The following is a 24,842-nucleotide window of genomic DNA, read 5'->3' on the forward strand; positions in this document are numbered from 1 at the left end:
GAATAGGAAGGGTTTGGAGGGATATGGGCCGGGTGCTGGCAGGTGGGACTAGATTGGGTTGGGATGTCTGGTCGGCATGGAGGGGTTGGACCGAAGGGTCTATTTCCATGCTATACATCTCTATAACTCTCTGACAGAGTATGTGCAGTTGTTGGGCAAAAGAGTCTAAATTTATACTTAGTTTGCATTTGGCATTAGGCTGAAATATGCAGTCTACGTTATGTAGTTGTCATTCTTAAGTAGGGTTTTTCTCAAGGGTTCCAGTGAAGATGCAGCTTAATTAAGAAACAGCTGAGACTGGGTCCACAATGACTTACACAGCTAGGCTTTGGGGAGCATATAAAATTTGTCTTAGCACTTGAGTGTGACTTGTAATAGAAGCTGAAGCTAAATACTTGAGAGAGTCAAGCACAGGAATATTGGTTGTTTTCACTCAGAGTCATAGAGATGTACAGCATGGAACCAGACCCTTTGATCCAACCCGTCCATGCTGACCAGATATCCCAAATCAATCTACTCCCACCTGCCAACATCCAGCCCATTTCTCTCCAAACCCTTCTTATTTATATACCCATTCAAATGCCTCTTAAATGTTGCAATTTACCAGCCTCCACCACTTCCTCTGGCAGCTCGTTCCATATACTTTTCGGAAAAAGTTGCCCCGTAGGTCTCTTTTATATTTTTCCCCTCTCACCCTAAACCTATGCCCTCTAGTTCTGGACTTCCCAACCCCAGGGAAAAGACTTTGCCTATTTATCCTATCCATGCCCCTCATAATTTTGTAAACTTCTATAAGGTCACCCCTCAGCCTCTCACGCTCAGGGGAAAACAGCCCCAGCCTGTTGACCTTGCTTTGCTATAGGAGAAATAGCTGATTAATTGGTGAGTTGCTGGTAAGTGATTAGGATTTATTCTACTTCAAAGCATCAAAATGTTATAGCAGCAATAGCTGAAGGATAAAGTATTAGTACAGGAAATGATAAATGCACTGTGAAAGGAAGGGATAGACAGTATGAATTTAAGAGTTAACCAATCAATAAAACTAAAGGTAAAAGTAAAGGCTAAGTACCTGCATGCACGTGGCATTCAAATCAAAACCTTTCAGCGAGCATACGAATAAAGATGAAGAGGTACATTCTGGTGGCTGCTAAGGAGACATAACTGCATGACGACTTGGATTGGGATCTGAATCTTGAAGGGTACAGAACATTTAGGAACGACAGGAAACTAGGAAATGTAGAATGGGTGGTTCTGTTTGTTCATGATGGTGTTAGCACAAGAGCAAAGAATGATGTAAGTTCAGGAAACCAAGCTGTGGAAATAGTTTGAGTGGTAGTGAGAGATTATAAAAGCAAGAAGTCATTTCTGAGGGTGGTACATAGATTCCCCTAACAGGAAGTACATGGCCGTATGGAGCATATATAAAAAAATAAGGAGAGCTTGTCGAAAAGGCACACTGGTAGTCATGGCAAATTTTAATCTACATATTGACTGCAAAAGTCAAATGGGTGACAGTAGCCTATGAGGAGTCCATGGAATATTTTCAAGTTAGTTTCTTAGAACAATACATTGTGGAGCTGACCAGATAGTAGTCTGTACTAGATCTGAGGTAAAAACAATGACTGCAGATGCTGGAAACCAGATTCTGGATTAGTGGTGCTGGAAGAGCACAGCAGTTCAGGCAGCATCCGAGGAGCTTCGAAATCGACGTTTCGGGTAAAAGCCCTTCATCAGGAAGATCTGGTGTTGTGCAATGACATGGGGTTAATTAAAGATCTCATAAGACATAAGACCATAATACTTAGGAGTGGAAGTAAGGCCATTCAGCCCATCAAGTCCACTCAGTCATTCAATCATGGCTGGGCATTTCAACGTCACTTGCACTCTCCCCGTATTCCTTAACTTCTTGCGAGATTAAGAATTTATTAATCTCAGCCTCAAAGACATTCAGCGTCCCGGCCTACAGTCCGTGGCAGTGAATTCCACAGGCCCACCACTCACTGGCTGAAGAAATGTCTCCTCATTTCCATTTTAAATTGACCCCCCTCTAATTCTAAGGCTGTGCCCATGAGTCCCAAAATCACCGCCTGACGAAAACAAATTCCCAGCGTCCACCCTTTCTAAGCCGTGCATTGTCTTGTAAGTTTCTATTAGATCTCCCCTCAACCTTCTAAACTCTAATGAATACAAACTCAGGATCCTCAGCCATTCATCGTATGGTAGGTCTGTCATTCCAGAGATCATCTGAGTGAATCTCCACTGGACAAAGTGAAGAGTGCCTGTAGGTAACAGTGATCATAAGATGATTTACATTTTACATTTAGTTTGAGGGAGAGTTGAGTGGTCTGAGACTAATTTTTAAACATTTAAGAAAGAGGAATTATGAAGGTGAATTGCTAAATTAATTTAAATGATAGCTCAGTGGAGATACGGTGGCAGAGTATCGGGGGATATTGCAGAATATATGGAAGAAATAAATTCCAAAGAGTAAGGAAAATTCCAAAGGATGGACCCATCTATGGTTAACTAGAAATTTTGCAATATTCAACTAAAAATGTGAGAGCATTTGATTGTGTAAGGGGAGGTGGCAGCTCAGAAGATTGGATGGGGTATTTTTAAATAAAAAGCAAAAAATGATCCAATTAATTACAAGGGGAAACATTAGAGTACACGAGGAAGGTATATAGAAGTGTAAAAAAGATTGATAAGAGTTTCTATAACTAAGTGATCATTGATCTAATCGAAAGTGAGATTGGAGAATTAATAATGGACAATAAGGAAATGACAACTGAATTGAAGAGATATTTTGCATTTGTCTTTACTATAGAAAATGGTAACATCTCAGAAGTAGTACTGAATCTGGAAATGGAAGGAAGGGAGGAACAGAGAAAAACTATAATCACCAGAAAAGTGGTACTGTGTAAATGGTTGGAGTTGTGTGCTGATAAGCTCCTGAGTCCTGATGGACTGCACTTTATGATTTTAAAAGAAATGTCTAGTCAAATAAGTGATGCATTAGTTTTTACTTCCTAAAACTGTCTTAAATCCAGGATGGTCCCATTAGATCGGAAGTTGGTGAATACAAGTCCTTTATTCAAAAGGAAGGGAGACGGAGAGCAAGAAACTATAGACCAGTTTTAGTTAACATCTGTCATAGGGAAAATGTTAGAAGCTGTTACTAAAGAAGTTATAACGTTACACTTGAATAAGTTTGAGACAATCGGGCAAAGTCAATATTGCTTTGTGAAAGAGAAATCGTCTTTTACCAATTGGAGTTCTTTTGAAGAAGTAACGCATGTTGTAGATAAAGTGGAATTGATAGATGTACTATACTCAGCTGCCACATCAAAGGTTATTGCAAAAAATAAAAGCTTATGATGTAGGTGGCAGCATATTGACAGGGGTCGAAGATTTGCTAATGAACAGAAAGCAGGGAGTAAACTCGTCTTTAATAATCAGCAAGATGTAACAAGTGGTGTGTCATTGGGATTGGTGCTGGCAGCCCAAGAGTTTACAATTTATATAAATGATTTTGATGAAGGGACAGAAGATATGGTCATCAGAATTGCTGATGACACAAAGATAGGTAAAAACGTAAATGATGAAGAGGACATAAGGAGGCTATAGAAAGATACTGATTAGGTTAAGTGAGTGGGTGAAGATGTAGTAAAATTGAGTACAACGTGGGAAAATGGGAAGCTGTTTGTCCTGGCAGGAGGAATAATAAAGAAGCATACTATCTAAATGGTGAGAGACTGCAGATCTTTTGAGATGCAGAAAGACCTTGGTGTTCTTGTGTGTTAGTCACAAATGTTAGGACACAGAAAATAATGAGGAAAGCTAACAGAATGTTATCACTTATTACAAGGTGAATTGAAAAGTAAGGACACAATGCTTCAATTATACAGGGCACTGACCATAAAGATACAGGAGCAGAATTCAACCTTTTAGTCCATAGAGTCTGTTCTGCCATTCGATCATGACCAATATGTTTCTCCACCCCATTCCCTTGCCTTCTCTCCTTGTAATCCTTGATATCCTTAATAATCTAAATATCTATCTCTGTCTTAAATACATTCAATGACTTGGCATCCACAGTACTTTGCAGCAATGAGTTTCACCCTCTGTCACCACCCTCTGGCTGAAAAGAAATTCCTCCTCATCTGCTTTGAGTGTCACCCCTTCACTCTGAGGCTGTGCCCTCAGGTCCTATCCTCTCCAAGAAGTGAAAACATCTTCTCCATGTTCATTCTATGCAGGCCCCTCAGTATCCTGTAAGTTTCAATCAGATCCCCCTCATCCTTCTAAACTCCATCTAGTATGGAGACACAGAATCCTCAAAGCACCTCATATGACAAGCTGTCCATTCCCAGCATCATTCTTGTCAACCTCTCCTGGACCCCTTGCAATGCCAGCACATCTTTTCTTGAAGCAGATGTAATGGTATTACATAGGTAAGGGTAAGCACAAAGACAGGAGGGGGGAGCTGATCAGAGTTGATTGGAAGGGAAACCTAGCGGGGAAAGTAGTGGAACATCAATGGCAGGAATTGCTGGAGGTAATTCAGGTGGCACAGTAGAAATTTATTTCAAGGAAGAAGAAACATATTAGGGGGAGGATGAGCCAATCATGGCTGCCAAGGGAAGTCAGTGACCGTAGAAATGCAAAAGAAAAAGTATACAATGTGGTGAAATTAGTGGGAAGCCAGTGGAATGGAAAGCCTTTTAAAAACTAGTAGACGATAACTAAAAAAGCAATGGGGGGGTGGGGGGGAGAAGTTAAAATATGAGAGCAAGCTAGTTAGTAATATAAAAGATTATAAGAGCTTTTTTTGATATTCAAAAGGTAAGACAGAAGCAAAAGTGGAGTGGACATTGGGTTGCTGGAAAATTAGGCTGGAGATGTAGTAATGGGAACAAAGAATTGGTAGAGGAACTGAATAGGTACTTTGCATCAATTTTCATAGTGGAAGATACCAGTAGCATACCAGAACTACAAGAGAGTCAGGGGGCAGACGCGAGTGTAGTGGCTATCACTAAGGGGAAGCTGAAAAATCTGTATGTGGATAAATCACAAGGACTGGATGGACTACCTGCTAGAGGTATGAAGGAGATTGCTGAGGAGGTTGTAGAGGTGTTGGTGATCTTTCAGGAATCACTGGAGTCAGGGACGGTACTGGAGGACTGGGAAGTGGCTAATATAACACCCCGGTTTAAGAAGGAAGAGAGGCAGAAGACAGGAAACTATAGGCTGGTTAGCCTGACCTTGGTTGTTGGTAAGATTTTAGAGTCCATTATGAAGGAACAGTTTGTGGAGTACTTGAAAGTGCATGGTAAAATAGGGCTGAGTCAGCATGACTTAGTCAAGGGGAGGTCATGCCTGACAAATCTGTTAAAATTGTTTGAGGAGGTGACAAGCAAGTTCGACAAAGGAGAGCCATTTCAAGAATGCATGAAAATAGAAGCAGACATACACAGCTGAGGATGTACAAGGCTTTGAGCAGACCACATTTGGAGTACTGTGTACTGTATTGGTCACCTGATTTAAGAAAGGGTGCGAGTGCTTTGGTGGCACCTCAAAGAAACATTACTAGAATGGGCAGATTGTCTTAGGGAACGTTAGACATGCTTGGAGTTTAGAAGAGGAAGAGATGATTTGCCAAATCCTGAGGCGCTTGGCATTTTGGATGTGAACAGGATGTTTCCCCATTATGAGAGAATCTAGAATTTGGGATCACTGTTTCAAAATAAGAGGTTACCCATTTTTAAAAAAAAAGATAAATGTTGATATTTTGGAATCTTTGGAACTTTTCCTGAAAAGGTGGTGGAAGCAAAATTTCAGGCAAAGATTTCTGCTAAACAAGGAGAAAAAAAGTTATTGAGGAGGCAGGAATGTAGATTTGAGATTACAGTCAGACCAGCTCTGACGTTATTGTATGGCGGAGCAGACATGAGGAGGTAGATTGGCCTACTCCTGCTCCTGATTCATATGTTCGAATAGCAGTGTCAGTTCCTTCTGAATCAATGAATGTAGGGTAGGTATCCAAGCAAAAGTACTATAAAGCTTAAATGGTAATAGGAAATATTGGAAATATGCAGCAGGCCAGTCAGCAGCAGTGGGGAGAATAGTGAGTGTTTTGCATGTGGGCCCTCGATCACAATCACTAATGACCAAAACAAAGGTTGCATACTTGCGTGCAAGGGAATAGAATGACCTGTGGTGGTATTACTGACCAGCAGATGAAAAAGTACAGAAATAATATTTGCATGAGATGATAAATGGCATAACAAAAGAAACCAGAGCTGTTTATGGTGCAGATGACACATCATATTGAAAGCAGCTTTCCCTCTAATTTTCTTACATGCTACGTGGGTCTCCAAGCACAGCAGTGACTTCTGGAATCAGAGGTCAATGCAACAATTGGCATGCTGTCACCATTCATCGTGCGTAGAACATTGGAGTGGCTGCCTACATGCATAGCCAAGCAGTTTAGAAGGAATGTTGACTGAAAACTTGAAAAACTGGCAATTTGGAGAAAAGCAGGCTGACAACAAGGGGGCTGGACTAGCATTGTATTCCAATTGAAGTTCCCACCCAAATCCAGCCTGTCATCTCCCCTTCTGTATCCATTTAGATTTGAATATGAACTGCTAAAGAGAAAGTGGTGTTCATTGTTAAGGCTTGAAGCTTTTTTTTAAAGCACTATTAAGACTAGAGGGTTGCAAATGGAAAGATAAGGCAACATTCCTTGAGCTTGTATTCAGCTTCATTGAAAAAAAAGTTATGTTTTACCCTATATTTAAAGCTACTACACAAATACAAGTTGTGAAAAGTATGAATTATAAACCAATGCAAGGAATTGCTAAAGTGAGCAATGCCTTTTATTTTTTCTTTTTATCATCCTTGCATGTCTCTTTTTATTAGACATTTACTTCTCTTTTTAAAATGTATTGAAAGTTCAGAAAGCTCAAGACTGAATGGTCACAGCTGGAATCAGATGAAATTGAAATGGCCAGTGACAGGGAGAGAGCATTGGTTATTGAGGGCAGCACTCAAAATTGTACAATCTATTAATTTGACATATTGATTGCAAATTCTCAATCCCTAATATGTTTTCCCGTAACATTCTATCTTCACAATAATTCAGTAATGTTTTAATGTCAGGTTTTCACATTAGTCAGTCTGTCCCTAGGTGGAGTACTGGTTGTTGCAGCTGTCATTATAATGTGACCTTCTGAGTATGTGGAAGATGCATCACACCAACTTCACGCAATGTGAAATGTTTTAAAACTTTTAACCAAGGGTCAAAAAAACAAAACACTTACTAAGGCATAATCATTGATAAATGGAAACTGACATAAAAGGGAAGGATGACCAAAAACAGGCTTCAAGAAAATCCTTTGAGGAGACCAGGACTTGAAAAGAGTAATGTGGCTGGAGTAATCCTGATTTCTCTTCTCATGTGACCCAACCCACCCCCAATCTGTTTTGATATTGGGGATACTGAGTCCCATGAATAGCCTGCTGAGTGTGGCTGAATGAAATTTAATGGAACCTCGGACGTACTTGTCCATTTAGTCGTATTCCAATTAAATCTCTGGTGTCAAGTAGATGAGGTTGAGCAAAGAAACAGCATATTTTATACTTATGTTAACGATGTAAGCAATAACCAGTGTAAAGTGGTGCTCCCCAAATATTTTCCCAACGTGACCCCATTTTATTGCCTTGGATTTTATGTTAGCCCAGAATGAAAATTGGTTAGGGTGAGGGAGTAAAGAGTAGTTGATGAATTTTGTGGGAGAAGGGGGTGGTAGTGGTGGCGACCTTGGAGGTTGAAAAGTACTGATTTGTCCGCAGAAAGCGAAAGGACAGACTCACCTTTTTACAGGTTGTGTTTGTTGCAGAAATCGGGTGTCAGAGAACCACATGGCTGACAAAAAGAAAACCTAACCATGTTGAAACTCAATTCAAACTCCACTGTTACCATTGTCCGAGTTTGCAACTCCAGAAACTCAGCCTGTGGCGTTGGTTTTAGGAATACCTCATGGCTAACAGAGTTGTGTGACAAGGAACTGCATGAAACTTTTGTTTTGATAACTCAGTATTATTAATATGGGTTAAATATACAGCGCGCAGCAGTATTCTTGGGAGTATGTTGGTCATCAGAACTGTAGCATTTAACTCACTAAAATCAGATATGACCTGTTTGCTGAGTTTTACATATACAAACCGCTGAATTGAAACACAAATACCGCTCTGTACAAAAGACCCATTGAACAGGAATCGCCTTGTATGTCGAACTTTGCTCGTTTGGAGTCAGTTGCACTGAACCACATCAGTGCATTAACATGTCCACACAAAATGCATAACCACCTTCTCAAATTCCATGCTGAAACATTGCTGAAATGATTAGCCCTGGTAAACTCAACACACAATATATCCAAGCAATGTAGATTATCCCCAGTAAAATGCTGAACTACCTAATAGAGTACAAGTGAGAGGAGGTCATGTGGTACTGTTGTCAGATCCCGACCTGAATATAATTTCTCAGTTCTGTGGAGACTTTAGAGCAAATGAGTAGAGAATAGCTACAGGGCTTTTATAAACTTTCCCAGAATGTAATTGTATATACCGCTGAGAAGTCCTGCATTGTCAGTGCTTACTTGTGAATGCTAAACTGGGACCCCATTGTCATGCTCAGGTGAAAGTAAAAGATCCTAAGACGCTATTCAAAGAGAAGCAGGAAGTACTCATGGTGTCTTGACTAATATTTGTCCCTCAGCCAGCACCGCTAAAACAAATTACCAAGTTAGTTCTTGAATTGTTGTCTTAGGGAACATAATGTTTGTAAATTGCATTGCACAATTCCTATATCACTACAGTTCCTACACTTCAGAAGCATTTGATTGGCTGTAAAATGCTTTTTGGATACGATTAGATTAGATTCCCTACAGTGTGGAAACAGGCCCTTTGGCCCAACCAGTCCACACCAACCCTCTGAAGAGTAACCCACCCAGACCCATTTCACTCTGACTAATTCACCTTAACACTACGGGCAATTTAGCATGGCCAATTCACCTAACCTGCACACCTATGAATTGTGGGAGGAAACCCACGTAAACACTGGGAGAATGTGCAAACTCCACACAGACGGTCGCCCGAGGCTGAAATCGAACCTGGGACCCTGGTTTTGTGAGGCAGCAGTGCTAACCACTGAGTCAGACATTATGAACATGTACTGAAAACACAGATGGTGGAGGTCACAGCAGGTCAGATAGCATCCATGGAGAGAGAGCAAGCTAGCATTTCTAGTCTAGATGACTCTTTATTAGAGCATTATGAATATGTAAGTTATTTTATTTTCAATCAGGAAGGACTCTTCAGCCTGCAAAGGAGTTATTTGAGAGCATATTTTATGGAGGTGTGTAACACTGTTCAATTGGAATACTATTTCAAAGTAAGCAGAGGGAGTAAACCAAGGATTCAAATTTTAGGAACAGATATCAGGAAAGAAAAGTAATCTGTGCTTGGAATGGATGTCTGGGCAGAGTGATGAACTCCTCTGGAATTATTTCAATAGCATGTAAATGGAGGAATTGTTTTGGATGAATCAATTAAGAACAACCAGTGGGCATCCTCACCTGCATGTATGTTGTGGCGATCTTTTGCAGAAGCACTCAACAAATGTTTGCTCTCATAACCTTCCATCTCTGTGCCTTTGTTGGAAACGTGTACAGCAGCTGTCATGCCTTTGCTTCCCTATGTGGGTCGAGGGAGAAATTGCACCCACAGGGAGATGCAACTTTATTCTGATATGTTCTGATCGTTGCCACATAACTACATGTTGGCATTTTAACATTGTGTTTGTCACCTGTTGCTTGCAACTTCCTGGTACTAGTATGACAATTCAGGAAAAATGAGCAAATAGCTATTTGAAAATGATTGATTTTAATGCTGATTGTTTCTAACTACTTTAACATGCTGTTTCTTAACATCGCTTTAGGTTGAAAGACAAGGTTCCAGAGATCACAGTTATGTGGCATTCATCTCTACTGTTGCAGAAAGCATTTAACATTCTGCATTCTGAGTGATAAAATAACATTTTAGCAGCCAAATTATGATTTCTTGTGTTTGATGTAATCTTCATGACACTGTAATCCTTCTGATTGTGCTGTAGAATTTGCTAGGTCTTCAATGTTCTTTCCAGAGTGCTGAAATTTTCTAAACAATCTGACCTTCATGAACAATGTTTGACTGTAATGTTGAAGTGAAAAAAAATCTACTTATCTGAGCTTTAGCACAGCAAGGGAACAATTTTTGTGTGGAATTATATAGCATACTAAAATAAAAGACCCAACATGTGATAATGCTCACATTCTTAGAAAATTTACAAGTAATTGAGAAACTGTTTAAATTTAGCATTACTTGCTGTGTCTGTATGTAATGATGTTTGAGAAAGTGCTGTGATGAGGAGCATCGAAGCAGTCCCTTGTTAGGCCAATCATTATCAATTAATTTAAATACTGAAAGTAGGAATTTTAAAACAATAGTGCATTTACAAATTATTTACAACAAAACAGAAAGTAAAGTATCAGAAAAGTGCATAAAATCCATAGCTGCTATCTTCTAATTTTTAGTCTTAAGGGCAGGGGCAGGCATATACAGTTACAACTAACTCACTGCTGCACCCCATTGAGTAATCTCACCAGAGTGATCTCTAGTTGACTCATTTCCCCTCCTCCCACCTTATCCCAGATAAAACCATCTTCCTTCCCACCTATCTGCTACACCCTTCTCTCTGACCAATCACCTTCACCACCAACTTCATCTACCTATCGTATTCTCAGCTACCTTACCCTCATCCCCACCACCCCTCCCATTTGTCTCTCAGCCCCCCTGGGCCACCCCCTCATTCCTGATGAAGAGTTTATGCTTGAAAAGTTGATTCTCCTGCTCCTCTGATGCTGCCTGACCGGCTGTACTTTTCCAGTGCCACACTTTTCGACTGCTCTCCAACATCTGCAGTGCTCACTTTCTCAGTGAATCGCACACCTTAACAGGGGAGTTTTGTCTTGCCATAAGCTGTGGATGAATCGTAGGCTGCCAGCGTCTTAGAGACAGTCAGTTGATCCCTAGTCTTTAGGAAAATCCAGCAGAGAGAATTAGAACGTTTACTTCCGCATCTTATGGTGAGGGTTTCGGACGCAAGGGCAGGGAAGTGGCTTTCAGCAGCCACCTCCTTGCACTCCGTCCTCACCTCTGATTGTCCCCAGATTGGTGCAAATGAAAGTCGCAGCCATCGAACTGGCCTAGTCTCCAGTTAGGAAAATAGCTACTGCTGTTGGAAGTGGTGATGACTTAAGATCCTCATGTGGAAATCAATTAATCACTTAGGGCCTTAATTGCTGGCAAATCAAGAAAGTCCCCAGTAGATATTCTTGTCCAGCACTTAATTGATAAGGATGTCATAAGGGAGCAAACAGTTGCTCTTTGTGATGTTTCTCTGACCACCTCCTGGGAGGGACGAATTGCCTCCTAAAGAGCAAATCCTGCTACTTATATAGACCCTATCTAGAAACAACATTCACATTTCAGGCATTACCCATTTCAGGATATATTTTTTTGGTGAGGTTATAGTGCAGATTCACAGTGATTGGATGCATAGATTATAAGGGCAGGCTGTTTAAACCTGGTTTGCGTGCTTTCTACCTTAGCAGATTGTTTGGGCGGGTTGGAGCTGATGTAAGCAGGGTGTTTAAAACGTTAAAAAGATTTGGTAGGTGGATAAAGGAAAACTGGTCCTTTGGTGGAGTGCAGGGAATGGATTTGAAAACAGAATGATCTTAAAATGAGAGGCAGGCAGGTGAGAAAGCACTTCATCACACAGAGAAGTATGAAGTCGGGAGTCTCTTCCCCTAGTATGTTATGTAAGATGGGCAAGGTGAAGCTTATAAGACTGAACTTAACGGGTTTTAATGGGTGTGGGATATCATAGGATATGGAGCTAATTAGGGTAAATGTAACTAATATACAAGCTGTGGTTTAATTGAGTTGGGGAAGGATACCAGGGGCTGAATAGCTAACTCTTGTTCCTATTTGAATACTTTGATTTAGCAGGGAGTAACCCTGTTGTTCTGAGCAACTTGATTATATGACTAGTTAGTATAAGGAGAGTAATGATAGGAACAGGGATATGCCATAAGGCCACATAAATCTTCACCAGGATCAATACCATTTATTGCTGAACTTCTATATCAACTCCACGTTCTTGTACTGACCTTGTATCCCTTGATTGCCTTGGGTGACCAAATATCTATTCGTTGACATAATCCTGAGGAGCGGACAATTCGAATGCTGCGATATCGCATGAAAATATTTCTACTTAAGTCCGAGATGTGTGGCCCCTTCTCCTGAGACTACGATCCTAGTTCTAGCCTCTCCACCTAGGGTAAGGAGCCTCATAGCACTGATCCTGAGAAACTCTCGAAGACTTTTCCATTTGAAAAAAATAACTTATTGTTCCAATGCACTCCAGAGAATATAGACCCCTATACCTGTCCCAATCTTTATATCTTCCTCCAGCCAATATACCCATTCCTATCTCCCTAAGCTCCTCCAGAACCCCTTCACTGATCTCTTTCTCTGTCACCTCCTCAGACCTCTACACTCTCTTCTATTTTATAACAAAATACAGGTGACAGTAAATAAATCATCTTTATTCACTTGTGCTGCATGGGCATTGCCAGCTGAGCCAGCATTTATTTGCTGTTCTCTAGCTTCCCTTGAGAAGTTGGTGATGAGCTACTACAGCCCACATGCTGTAAGTTGAACCACAGTGCCTTTAGGAAGGCAATTCCAGGATTCCCGCGACAGCAAAGGAACTGTGATGTGTTTCCTAGACAGGGTGGATCTTGGTCAGCGTTTTCATCCCAGCAATCAAACTATAGAATCTTTGTTGCATTTTGTATTAAGAAAGTGAATCTTTTGCTGGGTAAGAAGATTAAATCTTCACATTATAGTTCCATTGTGGTCTCAACAAAGTCTTATGTAATTGCACCAAGACCACTTATTCTAATACTCTAATCCTCCATAATAGGAGCTAACCTATAATCTGCCTTTCCTATTGTCTTGCTATAAGTGTATGCTAAGCATTAATGATTTGTCTATAAGATTGCCTACAGCCCTCTGAATCTCAATTTTTGTCAATTTCTTTTTCATTTTTCCTATCAAGGTGGATAATTGCACACTTCCCCACATCTTTGTACTTGATCAACTGCTATCATCCCTTTTACATTCTCTTAATAACGTTCACTGAGATTTGTATCATCAGAAGTGTGGAGCTGCAGAAAATGGGAGAGATACTAAATGAGTATTTTGCATCAGTATTTACTGTGGGAAGGATATAGAAGATACAGAAAGTAGCGAAATAGATGGTGACACCTTGCAAAATGTCCATATTACAGAGGAGGCAGTGTTGGATGTCTTGAAACGCATAAAGATAGATAAATCCCCAGGACCTGATCAGGTGTGCCCTAGATCTCTGTAGGAAGCTAGGGAAGTGATTGCTGGGCCTCTTGCTGAGATATTTGTATCATCAATAGTCACAGGTGAGGTGCCAGAAGACTGGAGTTGGCTAATGTGGTGCCACTCTTTAAGAAGGGCAGTAAGAAGAAGCCAGGGAACTATAGACCAGTGAGCCTGATGTCGGTGGTGGGCAAGTTGTTGGAGGGAATCCTGACGGACAGGATGTACATGTATTTGGAAAGGCAAGGATTGATTAGGGATAGTCAACATGGCTTTGTGCGTGGGAAATCATGTCTCACAAACTTGATTGAGTTTTTTGAAGAAGTAACAAAGAAGATTAATGAGGGCAGAGCAGCAGATGTGATCTATATGGACTTCAGTAAGATGTTCGACAAGGTTCCCCATTGGTCAGCGTTTCCCCATGGGGAACCTTGGTTAGCAAGGTTAGGTCTCACGGAATAAAGGGAGAATTAGCCATTTGGATACAGAACTGGCTCAAAGGTAGAAGACAGAGGGTGGTGGTGGAGGGTTGTTTTTCAGGCTGGAGGCCTGTGACTTATACATGTAATGGTAAGTTCCTAGGGAGTGTTGCTGAAGAAAGAGACCTTGGAGTGCAGGTTCACAGCTCCGTGAAAGTGGAGTCGCAGGTAGATAGGATAGTAAAGAAGGCGTTTGGTATGCTTTTTTTTTATTGGTCAGAGTATTGAGTACAGGAGTTGGGAGGTCATTTTGCGGCTGTACAGGATATTGGTTAGGCCACTGTTGGAATATTGCGTGCAGTTCTGGTTTCCTTCCTATTAGAAAGATTTTGTGAAACTTAAAGGGTTCAGAAAAGATTTACAAGGATGTTGCTAGGGTTGGAGGAGTTGAGCTAAAGGGAGAGACTGAACAGGCTGGGGCTGTTTTCCCTGGAGCGTCGGAGACTAAGGGGTGACCTTATAGAGATTTACAAAATTATGAGGGGCATGGATAACATAAATAGACAAAAGTCTTTTCCCTGGGGTTGGGGAGTCCAGAACTAGAGGGCATAGGTTTTGGGTGAGAGGGGAAAGATATAAAAGAGACCTATGGAATGAGCTGCCAGAGGAAGTGATGGAGGCTGGTACAATTGCAATATTTAAAAGGCGTTTGGATGGGTATATGAATAGGAAGGGTTTGGAGTTATATGTGCCAGGTGCTGGCAGGTGGGACTAGATTGGGTTGGGATACTGGTTGGCATGGACGAGTTGGACCGAAGGGTCTGTTTCTATGCTGTACATCTCTATGACTCTAAAACTAAGATATATTACAGTCTGAAGCCTGACCTAAATCTTAGCTATAAATTGTAAATAGTTCATGTCCAGCATTCATCCTTGTGGCGCTCAATAAATTACGCCCATCAATCTCAAAAATGACCTACAATCTGCAACGACGAGATGAAACACAGACTGGGTGACCACTTAGTCCATAAAAATGACCCCAAGCTTCCAGCTGCCTGCCACTTCAATGCACCACTGTGTTCCCATGCCAACATTTCTGTGTAAGGCCTGGTGAGGTGCTTCCTTGAAGCTCAATGAAAACTGGAGGAACAACACCTCATCTTCTGCTGAGGTATCTTTCAGCTTTCAGAACTCGCAGCGTGAATATTCTCCTCCAAATTCGTTATCCTTCCCCAAACTGCACGCTGCTGTTCTGTATGGGTTACTCACAGCACAGCCAACCCATTTTCAACTATTCACACTTCTCATGAGTGCCTATTCAGCATTGATTTCCCTCCTGGTTTATCACCAGCAATCCTTTTGTTTTCTTCTTTTTTTCTTCTTTCTCTCTATCTCTATCTTTCTCAGCACCGTCTCCGTATATTCTACTTACTCCCCTACCCTAAGTCATCAGCTTTGAGTTGAGCAAAACTATTCATACTTTGCTTTCAGTTCTGATGAAGGGTCACTGGACTCTAAATGTTAACTCTGTTTTTTGCTCTCCTCAGATGCTAACCGAAATGCTTATTTTCTGCAGCATTCTCAGTGTTTGCTCCAAATCGCCAACATCTTCAATTGTTTGTTTTAGTTCAGTGCCAAAAATTCCTGTTTATTCTTATTCCGTTTTTGTCCGCTAACCAATTCTCATGAAAATGTTACACTAATTTCATGAGCCCTAATTTTGCGTCACAATATCCTGTGTGTGTATTACAAATGCTTTCTGAAAATTCAGATACACTACCACTACCACCACCTTATCTCCTGTCGCAGTTATACACCTAATAACTTCTGTCAAGCACAACTTTCTTTAACTAAACTTTGCACATGTAGCATTTTAACAGAGCACTAAGTTTCTTCTGGTATTTGATCTTAAAAGTCTGAATTTTGTAATATTTATCTCTGACAGTTTGGGTTTGAATCCTCTCCTGCCCAACATTATTTTCCCTTTAATCTTTGAGTTGAGCAAAACTATTCATACTTTGCACTAAACTTATGTTTTTGTTTTGACATGTTGTGGTGGCAGACATTTGAAAGGAAAATGTTGCAAGTAGTAAAATAAGTGGGATTTTATTTTTAACAGTTGGACTTTATTTCCAAAATGTAAGTGAACATTTGATTTGTAGGCTGATTTACGCATGTGGAATGTAGAAAATTATTCTTTTCATATTTCCCCTTGTTCAAAGATTCTACTCTGAGAAACAGGTGATTCCTGTCATTGTGTTCAAGCTAACCAGTTCCTTATGATTTTAAAGCCAGGAACTGGAAGGATGTGACCTACAAGGGTTCAGAAGAGCTTCAATTGATCTACCTGCAGGGTTGCCCGGGTGAGCAGGAGGAAATGGAACTGGTGGTGCCAATGCCAATTCATATGACATTGAGTCATGAAAGGTAAGCATTGTACTGAGACAGTGGCGACTCATGAATTATCCTGCAAATCTATTGAAATGACAGGCTGGGCAGAACCAGGCCGTTTTCTATTTGAGAACAGTAACTTAAATGTTTCACATGTATTGTGCAGATGGATGGGTCAAGTAACTTCCTTGTAGAGAGCCAAATAAGATAGTAGAAACATTCAACACATCAAGTAGCATCTGTGAAGAAAGAAATTGAGTTCCCTGCTCATGTGAAGGAGCAGGGAAGGTTGCAGAATGGAAGGATTATGGTAGAATCATGTCAGGAAGAATCCACTGTTTTCCTGACAACATAGGAATTAACCTCTGGCCGAGAAGGCCCAAACTGCACCTTCCTGGCGTACTACCAGTTGAGGTTTTAAGTGGTCACTTAATTACCGCATAAGGGTCTTTTTCAGTCACTGTCACAATTAGGGGTGGCACAGTGGCTCAGTGGTTAGCAGTGCTGCCTCACAGCGCCAGGGACACTGGTTTGATTCCACCCTCTGGTGACTCTTTTCTGGAGTTTGCATGTTCTCCCTGTGTCTGCATGGGTTTCCTCTGGATGCCTCTGTTTCCTCCCATAGTTCAAAGCTATGCATGGTGGATGGATTGGCCATGCTGAATTGCTCATAGTGTCCAGGGATGTGTGGGCGAGGTGGATTAGCCATGGGAAATGCAGAATTATGGGGATACAGTGGGTCGCTCTTTAGAGGATCGGTGGACTCGATGGGCCAAATGGCTTGCTTCCAAACTGTAGAGATTCTGTGAACTGTGTACCCAGTTTCGGGACAACAGTGAGCAGTGGTAGCCATTTGTGTGTGTGAACGCATCTCTGCCCTTGTTTCCAACCCCTGTGCCTGTAGCCTGCACACAGTAATATCTCCTGCCCCTGAAATGTCACCTTGCCTGCTACTCCTACACCTTGGCAATGTTGAGCTATCAGTATCTCTGGGACAGTGCTGTTGGATACAGTGGGGCTGTGGGACATCACTGTCCCAGGGTGTGATGCATTGAAAAACCCACTGGATGACCCTTTATAAGTGCCTGATCGTTGCAGTGCAGGACTGGTGGGCTTTTCAGCCTGTGGTGATGGGCACCTACCATCACATTTGCAAATAAAAATTGAAAGACTTTAGCCAATAATTCAGATTGGTGACCTTTTATCAAAACTGGAAAGCACTGTGTTGTGATGAAAGGATCTTCTCCACGTATCACTTTATAAAATAACTAAAACTCTTTCTGATGCTGTCAGCCTTTATCCTTGTAATTTCATGGTATTTGTTGAATTTCTTTGTTGGCCTGTAACGATATCAGATGATTCCTGATAGTTGATAATCCTGTTTCCTGTGACTTAATTCTATAAATACCCTGGTCATCCATTTCAAACACATTGCACTGCATGTTCCTTTTTCTTGTTTCTTTACATCTTTCACTTTACCTGGAAGACTCAGGATTCTGCGATAATGGTTAACTAAACCTCAGTAAAATGTTTGGACACCTGTACTATTGGGAGTAACTCGTCACCTAGGGGGTGGTGGAGAACATTGCTCATTGTAAGTGTAAAGACTCCAAAGTCCTGGAGGACCATAGGGCTGCTCTCTGGTTAAAGATAGATGACTGGTGTGAGTTTAACCTGAGTGTCGTCAGGCCTCAGGCAGGAATGAGAAGGCTGGACCTTTATGGTGGCGTCAGTACGTATGGAAGTCGCGCTGTTGTCACTCTGCATTGCAAACCAACTGTCTTGGTCTAATGAGAGAGCCACTCCGTGGTCCCCAAGGACTATAGCAACTTTACTGATTGTACACAAGGATCGATATTCATCCCTTTTGAAGATGGCCAATCCACAAGTGTGAGATTCCTGCCTGTCTCTAAGGTAGAAACTCCCCCGTGTGTTGGGTCGGTGTGAGCTTTTTTTTTACTTCTAAGCAGAAAACAAATTAAATCTGGCATCCTATTTTCTGGGCATTTTAGCAAGATAAAGTAAATGCAATGTGAATGGGGCGTTAGTATAATCCAAACAGTAATCACCTTACAAGGAACCCTTTACAGAAAATGTCATGTTCTCAGCAAATCTAGCTAGCTCTCATCACATGGATGAGGAGTCGCAGTGAATAGTTGTAAGTCAAAAGATTTAATCAGCTTGAAAAATACAAAAAAAACGATTTGCCAGACATACAAGTAACTCACTGTTGCTATCTCATTGTTAAATTCTTTTTTTCTAATGAAAAATATTTCTGTGCTAGATGCTAACCCCTGTTAGTCAAACTTGTCGTCAAAAGTGGAATTGTATTATGTTTTATTTTAGATAAAAGTTAAGCATGCATTTAATTTTTCATAAACCGTATTTATAATTTTGATCGAACAGTAACCGGAGTGCCCAGTATGGTTTTGGATAATTGGGTTTGTGGTATTCACATATGAGACTACTGTGCAGTGGTTATGTTGTCAAAGGGATAATAAAAGATTGAGTGGTGGAAAAGAGTCCTATTCATAGCTAACAAATGGAGGCTGTTGTATCTCTGTCGGTTAACTGAATATTAGTGTGCTTACAAACCATGGAACTCAAAGTCCCAGATTTAAACCCTAATCTGTTCATCGATAGAAGCTATCTCCTGACTTTCTGAAAATACTACACTTGCAAATACAAAGTGTCGGCAGTATTTTGTTTGTCTGTAGTACTTCTCACAATCACGGTAACATAAAGTCATGGTTCATGCGACTAAAGGGACAGGCGCTAAAATATTGACTGCATTTGTAAAATTGGACCTCCACAAGGGAGAGAAAGCACTTAGGAGGAAATAGTAGTTTAGTACCGAAGTCAAAAATTCTTAATTTTGTGGTAAGAATTAGAGCAAACTTTGCCTGGCTTTCTCATTATTCCATCCTAAATGGTGAGGAAAGAACCTCCAGGATGATATGAATTCTCAAACCATGTTGTCCAGATCGGAGTACTTCACACTATACCCTCGATAATCTTGATGCTTATATTACATTTTACAATTGAATTATCCAATAATTTGATTAAGCATAATGGAATACACAGAAAACCAGAGAGATTAGTGCTCAGATTGAAATACAAGATTATCTAAATTAAAGTCTTTGGATTGAGTAGATTGTAGTCAGGATTGTGTTGAAGTTTTCATTGTTTTAATGCTCAATTTCAGCATTGACTTGCAATATAGAATTCTACAAAGTGTTGTGTTTTGGATTGAATTTCTGTTCTACTTGTGAGAATTTCTTAGTTTGAGTTTTATGTAAAGTGGAATCCAAATTTTTTAATGTACAAAATGCTGGATGTCGCTTTTTTAAAAACATAAGAAATTGGAGGTAGTGAATGATAAGGAAAAATGTAAGTTTAGGTAATTTCAATTTGGTTAAATCCACCTGATTGCCTGAAGGGGTTAATTTAACACTTTCAATGAGTTCAAGTGCTTCAGGTCTTGCAGAGATGCATCATAGGTAAGACTGGGACACTGAATTATAAATAATATCAGATTTTATTGAGTGTAATCAAGTAAGGTGGTGCACTCATCTAATAACTAAGAATTATTTAAGTAACAAAAAATACGGAAGCTATACTTCTGTAAGAGACTGTGTCTTTTTTTATGGACTATGGATTGAAAATGAGAAAAAGATATGCTTTAAAGGTACACTAAGGTAGTTGCAGCTTTGTAAAAACAGGTGAAGCTAACCTATGTATATGAAACAATGTTGTTTTTGGCAATGCTTTGCCCAGATAATCTGGAGCCACCTATGTGTGTTCATAGGAATTTTGCTCAGTCAGTCTTTGATAGGCTTTTCATAGACCATAGTTGTTGTGAGTTCAGGAGAGCTCAGCATAGCAACACGCCTTTGGGCAGGTTGCAGTTTAATGCTGATTCTATGAAGGCGAATGAAAACTGACAAGCCCCAGTAGCTTAGCAGCATCAACATCTCTCTCTGTTTCCTTGCTCTGAAAAATTCACTTCTCCAACTTTGTGTCAAAACAGCAGGGAAGAGCAACATTGACTTCCTAAAATAAGGAATATTAAGCTCATAGGAAAAGAAAAACCCCAGGTCCAACCAAACAACAAGTAAACTACAGACTGATCATTGATGTGCAGAAGCATTAAAGCATCATTGAAGAAAGGAAAAGGATTATAGAACTAACTCATCTGCTTTGTGATTTTGAACTGATGATGCAAACTGTGTTGCTTTTTATTCTCCCCCCACCCCCAAATAATAGAACATAGAACGTTACAGCACAGTACAGGCCCTTCGGCCCTCGATGTTGCGCCAACCTGTGAAATTAACCTGATGTCCATCTAACCTATACCGTTCCATTATTATCCATATGAATGTCCAATGCTCACTTAAATGGCCTTAACATCAGCGAGTCTACTACTGTTGCAGTCAGGCCGTTCCACACCCCTACTACTCTGAGTAAAGAAACTACCCCTGATATGTATCCTAAATCTATCACCCCTAAATTTAAAGCTATGTCCCGTTTGTCTTTGTTTTGTGTGAGTCTTTGTTCGCATGTGCATATGTGGTGCTTCTAATCAATCATTTGTTGTTGGCTGACATACGCGTAGTTTAGTTTGTAAATGTTTTAAGATTGAATTGAATTTATTGTCACATGTACCGAGGCACAGTGAAAAGCTTTGTCTTACGAGCAATACAGGCAGATCACATAGTTAAGTAGCATAGATATTTAAATAATAGGTAAACAGCAGCAAAAACAAAAACACAGGTACAGGCGAATGTTAAGAGTTTGAGTCTATTCAGTATTCTAACAACAGCAGGGTAGAAACTGAACATTGTCAGTGTCACACTATCAAAATGCACAAAATGGCACGTTGACTTTGTTTCACTGGTAAAATGAATGTGTTTGTAAATGTGGCCAAAACTAGATTAACTACATCTTAAACCCAGAATTGCTTGCAGAAGGTTTCTCATCGTAGTCTCTTGAAGAAATGGCCTACTCATTGAAACAGTTTTCTTTAGATCACTGGAGTAAGTAAGCTGTCAATGCATTGGGACTATTTTAGCACACATTTATGTGTGGTACGTTGAAAACTTTGCTGTACCTTAGTAGGGTTTGTGTGCTGGAAATATTGGTCTTGTGAAAGAGTTATGCCATTTTAAAGGACCGCTTGCTTGGCACTCCATTCAGTAGCAGCTGTGTGCATTATCTACAAGGCTCCTTAGACAGCAGCTTCCAAACCCACTGCCAGCAAGAAGGACAAAGGAACGCCACCTGAGAGTTCCCCTTCAAACCACTCACATCCTGACTTGGAAATATATTGCCTTCCTTCAGTGTTGCTGGGTCAAAGTCCTGGAACTCACCGTGCAATAGCATTGTGAACCTACCTACAACAAATGTACTGCAGGAGTTCAAGAAGGCAGCTCGCCACAAACTTCTTAAAGGCAACTAAGAATGGGTAATAATTGCTGGTCCCAAAAGCATCGCCCACATCCCATGAATTGTGTTTTTTTAAAAAGCATCATCAGTGTGTCCTCATCATGGAAAGTGTTGAAAGACGAACCTCTGTTAGACACACAAGAGACTCTTAAAATCTTCCATGGATAACATCAAGATTTGGGGAAGTTAGTCGAGCCAAGCAACAGCTTGTCCGACATAAAAGCGCATCTTGGTAAACTAATTATCCCACTAATGTGAGATGGTGAGGGATAATTTATTCATTGCAACACATGAGGGAGGGCTTGAAGTGAAGTGACTTTTGATTATAATGTTCACTTGCATCTGGTCTCATCTTCCAAGTGTGTTCTTAGTGCATCTTCAGGCTGAAGAACTGCACATTAAAGATGATTCTGGCCTAACCAGTCTCGCCTGTAAGTAAACTGTTGGAATTGGCTGCAATGCGGAGTGGACTCGATGGGCCGAATGGCCTTACTTCCGCTCCTATGTCTTATGGTCTTATGTTGCTTTTAAAGAATGATAGTCGGGTGACTTAAATTGATGTACCAGCCGATACTATGGATTACTTGTTAGATGGGTTTAGTGAAAAAAAGTTATTAGCATATTCGGTTCAGATGATGGTGTACTGCTGTTAAATCCCCGCTCCGTAGGTTGCTCTCTTTAATTAGCTACTGGGCACATTGCTGAATGTAGCACACGTTGGTTGCTAATGTGAGTGCTTGTATCGCTGAACCTGAGGAAGTTTCTAAGGCTGAGTTATGCATGGTTTATCCTTGCTGAGGTTTTATGTTTGTGAATTTAATTGGTTATAAAATTTCCATTGATAATATAGGTACGACTCTTAAAACATCAAAAGAATGCTAAAAAAAAACCCTGTTAATAAAAAGATTTCAAAATTCAGATTCTGAATACTTTATGAATAACCTACAATTTCATAACTGTATTTCAGTTATACAATCGCATTAAATATTATAAATTGCAGAACTATAGGCTTGCTTTGGTCTTGACAGTGATGATGCCAGAATATACTTTGTTATACTGTTAGATTCACTGACCTTTCAGGTAGTACTTCAATATTAAAAGAAGCAAACCTTCTGATTTTTAAAAAATTTAATGACTATTTTTAAATTAAATTGAATATTTTGTCTAGGTAAAATAAATCTCATAGTGGTAGTAATTAGATTAGATTAGATTACCTACAGTGTAGAAACAGACCCTTCGGCCCAACAAGTCCACACCGACCCTCCGAAGAGCAACCCATCCAGACCCATTCTGCAACATTGACCCCTGACTAATGCACCTAACACTACGGGCAATTTAGCAAGGCCAGTTCACCTAACCTGCATGTCTTTATGACTGTGGGAGGAAACCAGAGCACCTGGAGGAAACCCACGCAGACACAGGGAGAATGTGCAAATTCCACACAGACAGTTGCCTGAGGCGGGAATTGAACCCGGGTCCCTGGCGCTGTGAGGCAGCAGTGTTAACCACTGAGCCACCGTGCCGCCCAAGTAATCTGCTTGTTTATTTATTTTAGTTAAAATGAAAGAAACTTTTTAAAACTATCTTGTACAATTTAAAAATAAATTGTCTATTGGGGCAGATTCTATTTTGAAATCTTTGTTAAATATTGTGAGAAAATAGCATTGTTTATCTTGTTTTTGGCATTACTCTTCACAATGTTTCACAGGTACAATAATGGGCTTTTGTCGAAGTGTTGAATTCTTTGAAGCAACAATGTGATTTTTCTGCTGAACTGTCTGACGTTTAACTTGTGTTGATTCACTGATTAAAAACCTATCATTTGCCCTGAGCTACTTGCGGAATTCTGAGCAGTTCTTCACAGGGCGCAGGTACAGCACAGGTTTCCATTGCTACCACCTGCTGCCATGTTTCTTTCTCTAGCTTGGCAAGGCAATCTGTTTTACAGAACTTGACATAGGCCTTGTTAATTATGCTATAAGTCAGCGAAAATTGAGGAGGGCAGCTCTTTGTTTTTCATTACCTCTTTCTTTCTTTCTCTCTCCCTCTACTTTCCTGTTCTTTAATTTCTCTTGTCTTTATTTCCCTCTTGCTCTCTATCTCTGACTCGCTATTTCCAGATCTCTGTCTGACACTGGGAACTTTGGCAATTCAGTTTGGAATTCTGTTTGAGAGCTACGAGGCCTTATCAAGCAAGTCTGACCAGGGATCAGCTCTGGTCCTCCTATTATTGCATGCTTTGTGTCACCACGAAAACTAGATTCTTTCTGCAACCAGTGTACATTTGCAGGCCATCAATATTTACAGGACTTGGGTGATCCACTGCCCTGTATGATTTATTCCATACTTCGTAAAGCATAATTTTGCAGAGGATCTAACTCTGCAGTGTACTATTTTAACATGGAGTAATGACATGAAGAGAGAAGTGTGAAGGGAATGTTGAGTTGGCACTGAAAACTAAATTCATTCAGCTGAATCATTGGATATATTGTTCCTTAAGAAAATGCTGGGAAACTTCATGTCTTCTATACTGTATTTGTACATACATTTACCTTGATAAAGAGTATGTTCCCTCATCATTATTTACTTTCAAAACAATCAGACCATTGAAGCGTCAGCAACTTCAAAAGGAGGCCAGTTTCTGTCATTCGAGAAGTCTGTATGTGCAGTGAAATCTCTCCCAAATCTTAGTGGAAATGGATATTTCTTCTTCTTTCTCAAAGAACTGACAGGGTACTAATTTAACCTGAATATGTACCTAGCCGTGCAGTCTTCTCTGAACTAATAATATTTGTGTGTGAAACAGCCAGCTTTATTTGGTGATGTCTTTTCATTTGATCAACTGGTGTTTGCAGCTATTTACCACAAACTGGACTCTCAAATGGGTTCATTCTTGGAGGAGTCTGTAACCTGTTTCAAAAATCTGGCGACTCAAGGCTGGCACCAGAAAGCCATCTTTATTTAGGATATTTTTACAAGTAAAATAAATGTAACATTCCTCAGTCTCATGGTATGCAAGCCAGCATCGTACTGCTTCGGAACCTCCTTTCTATTCAGATATTC

The 24,842-nt window shown here is 40.4% G+C and overlaps 1 protein-coding gene across 3 annotated transcripts in view; it reads left to right on the forward strand.

Annotated features, from left to right (window-relative positions):
• The window catches only part of tsen15 (TSEN15 tRNA splicing endonuclease subunit), a 70,899-nt gene that overhangs the window by 11,977 nt on the left and 34,080 nt on the right, over positions 1-24,842 (forward strand). For 2 of the 3 annotated variants that reach the window (XM_087990889.1, XM_043699913.2), the window contains exon 3: positions 16,235-16,370. The exons of the other annotated variant lie outside the window; for it this stretch is intronic. In XM_087990889.1, the coding sequence (XP_087847015.1) occupies positions 16,235-16,370 (136 nt within the window). The remainder of the gene's footprint in view (positions 1-16,234; positions 16,371-24,842) is intronic. 3 annotated transcript variants of the gene reach the window in all.

Source organism: Chiloscyllium plagiosum, unplaced genomic scaffold (genome assembly GCF_037043375.1).
Source record: "Chiloscyllium plagiosum isolate Xiang-an unplaced genomic scaffold, Cpla_swu_hap1 HiC_scaffold_9, whole genome shotgun sequence".
NCBI classification, from domain to species: Eukaryota; Metazoa; Chordata; class Chondrichthyes; order Orectolobiformes; family Hemiscylliidae; genus Chiloscyllium; species Chiloscyllium plagiosum.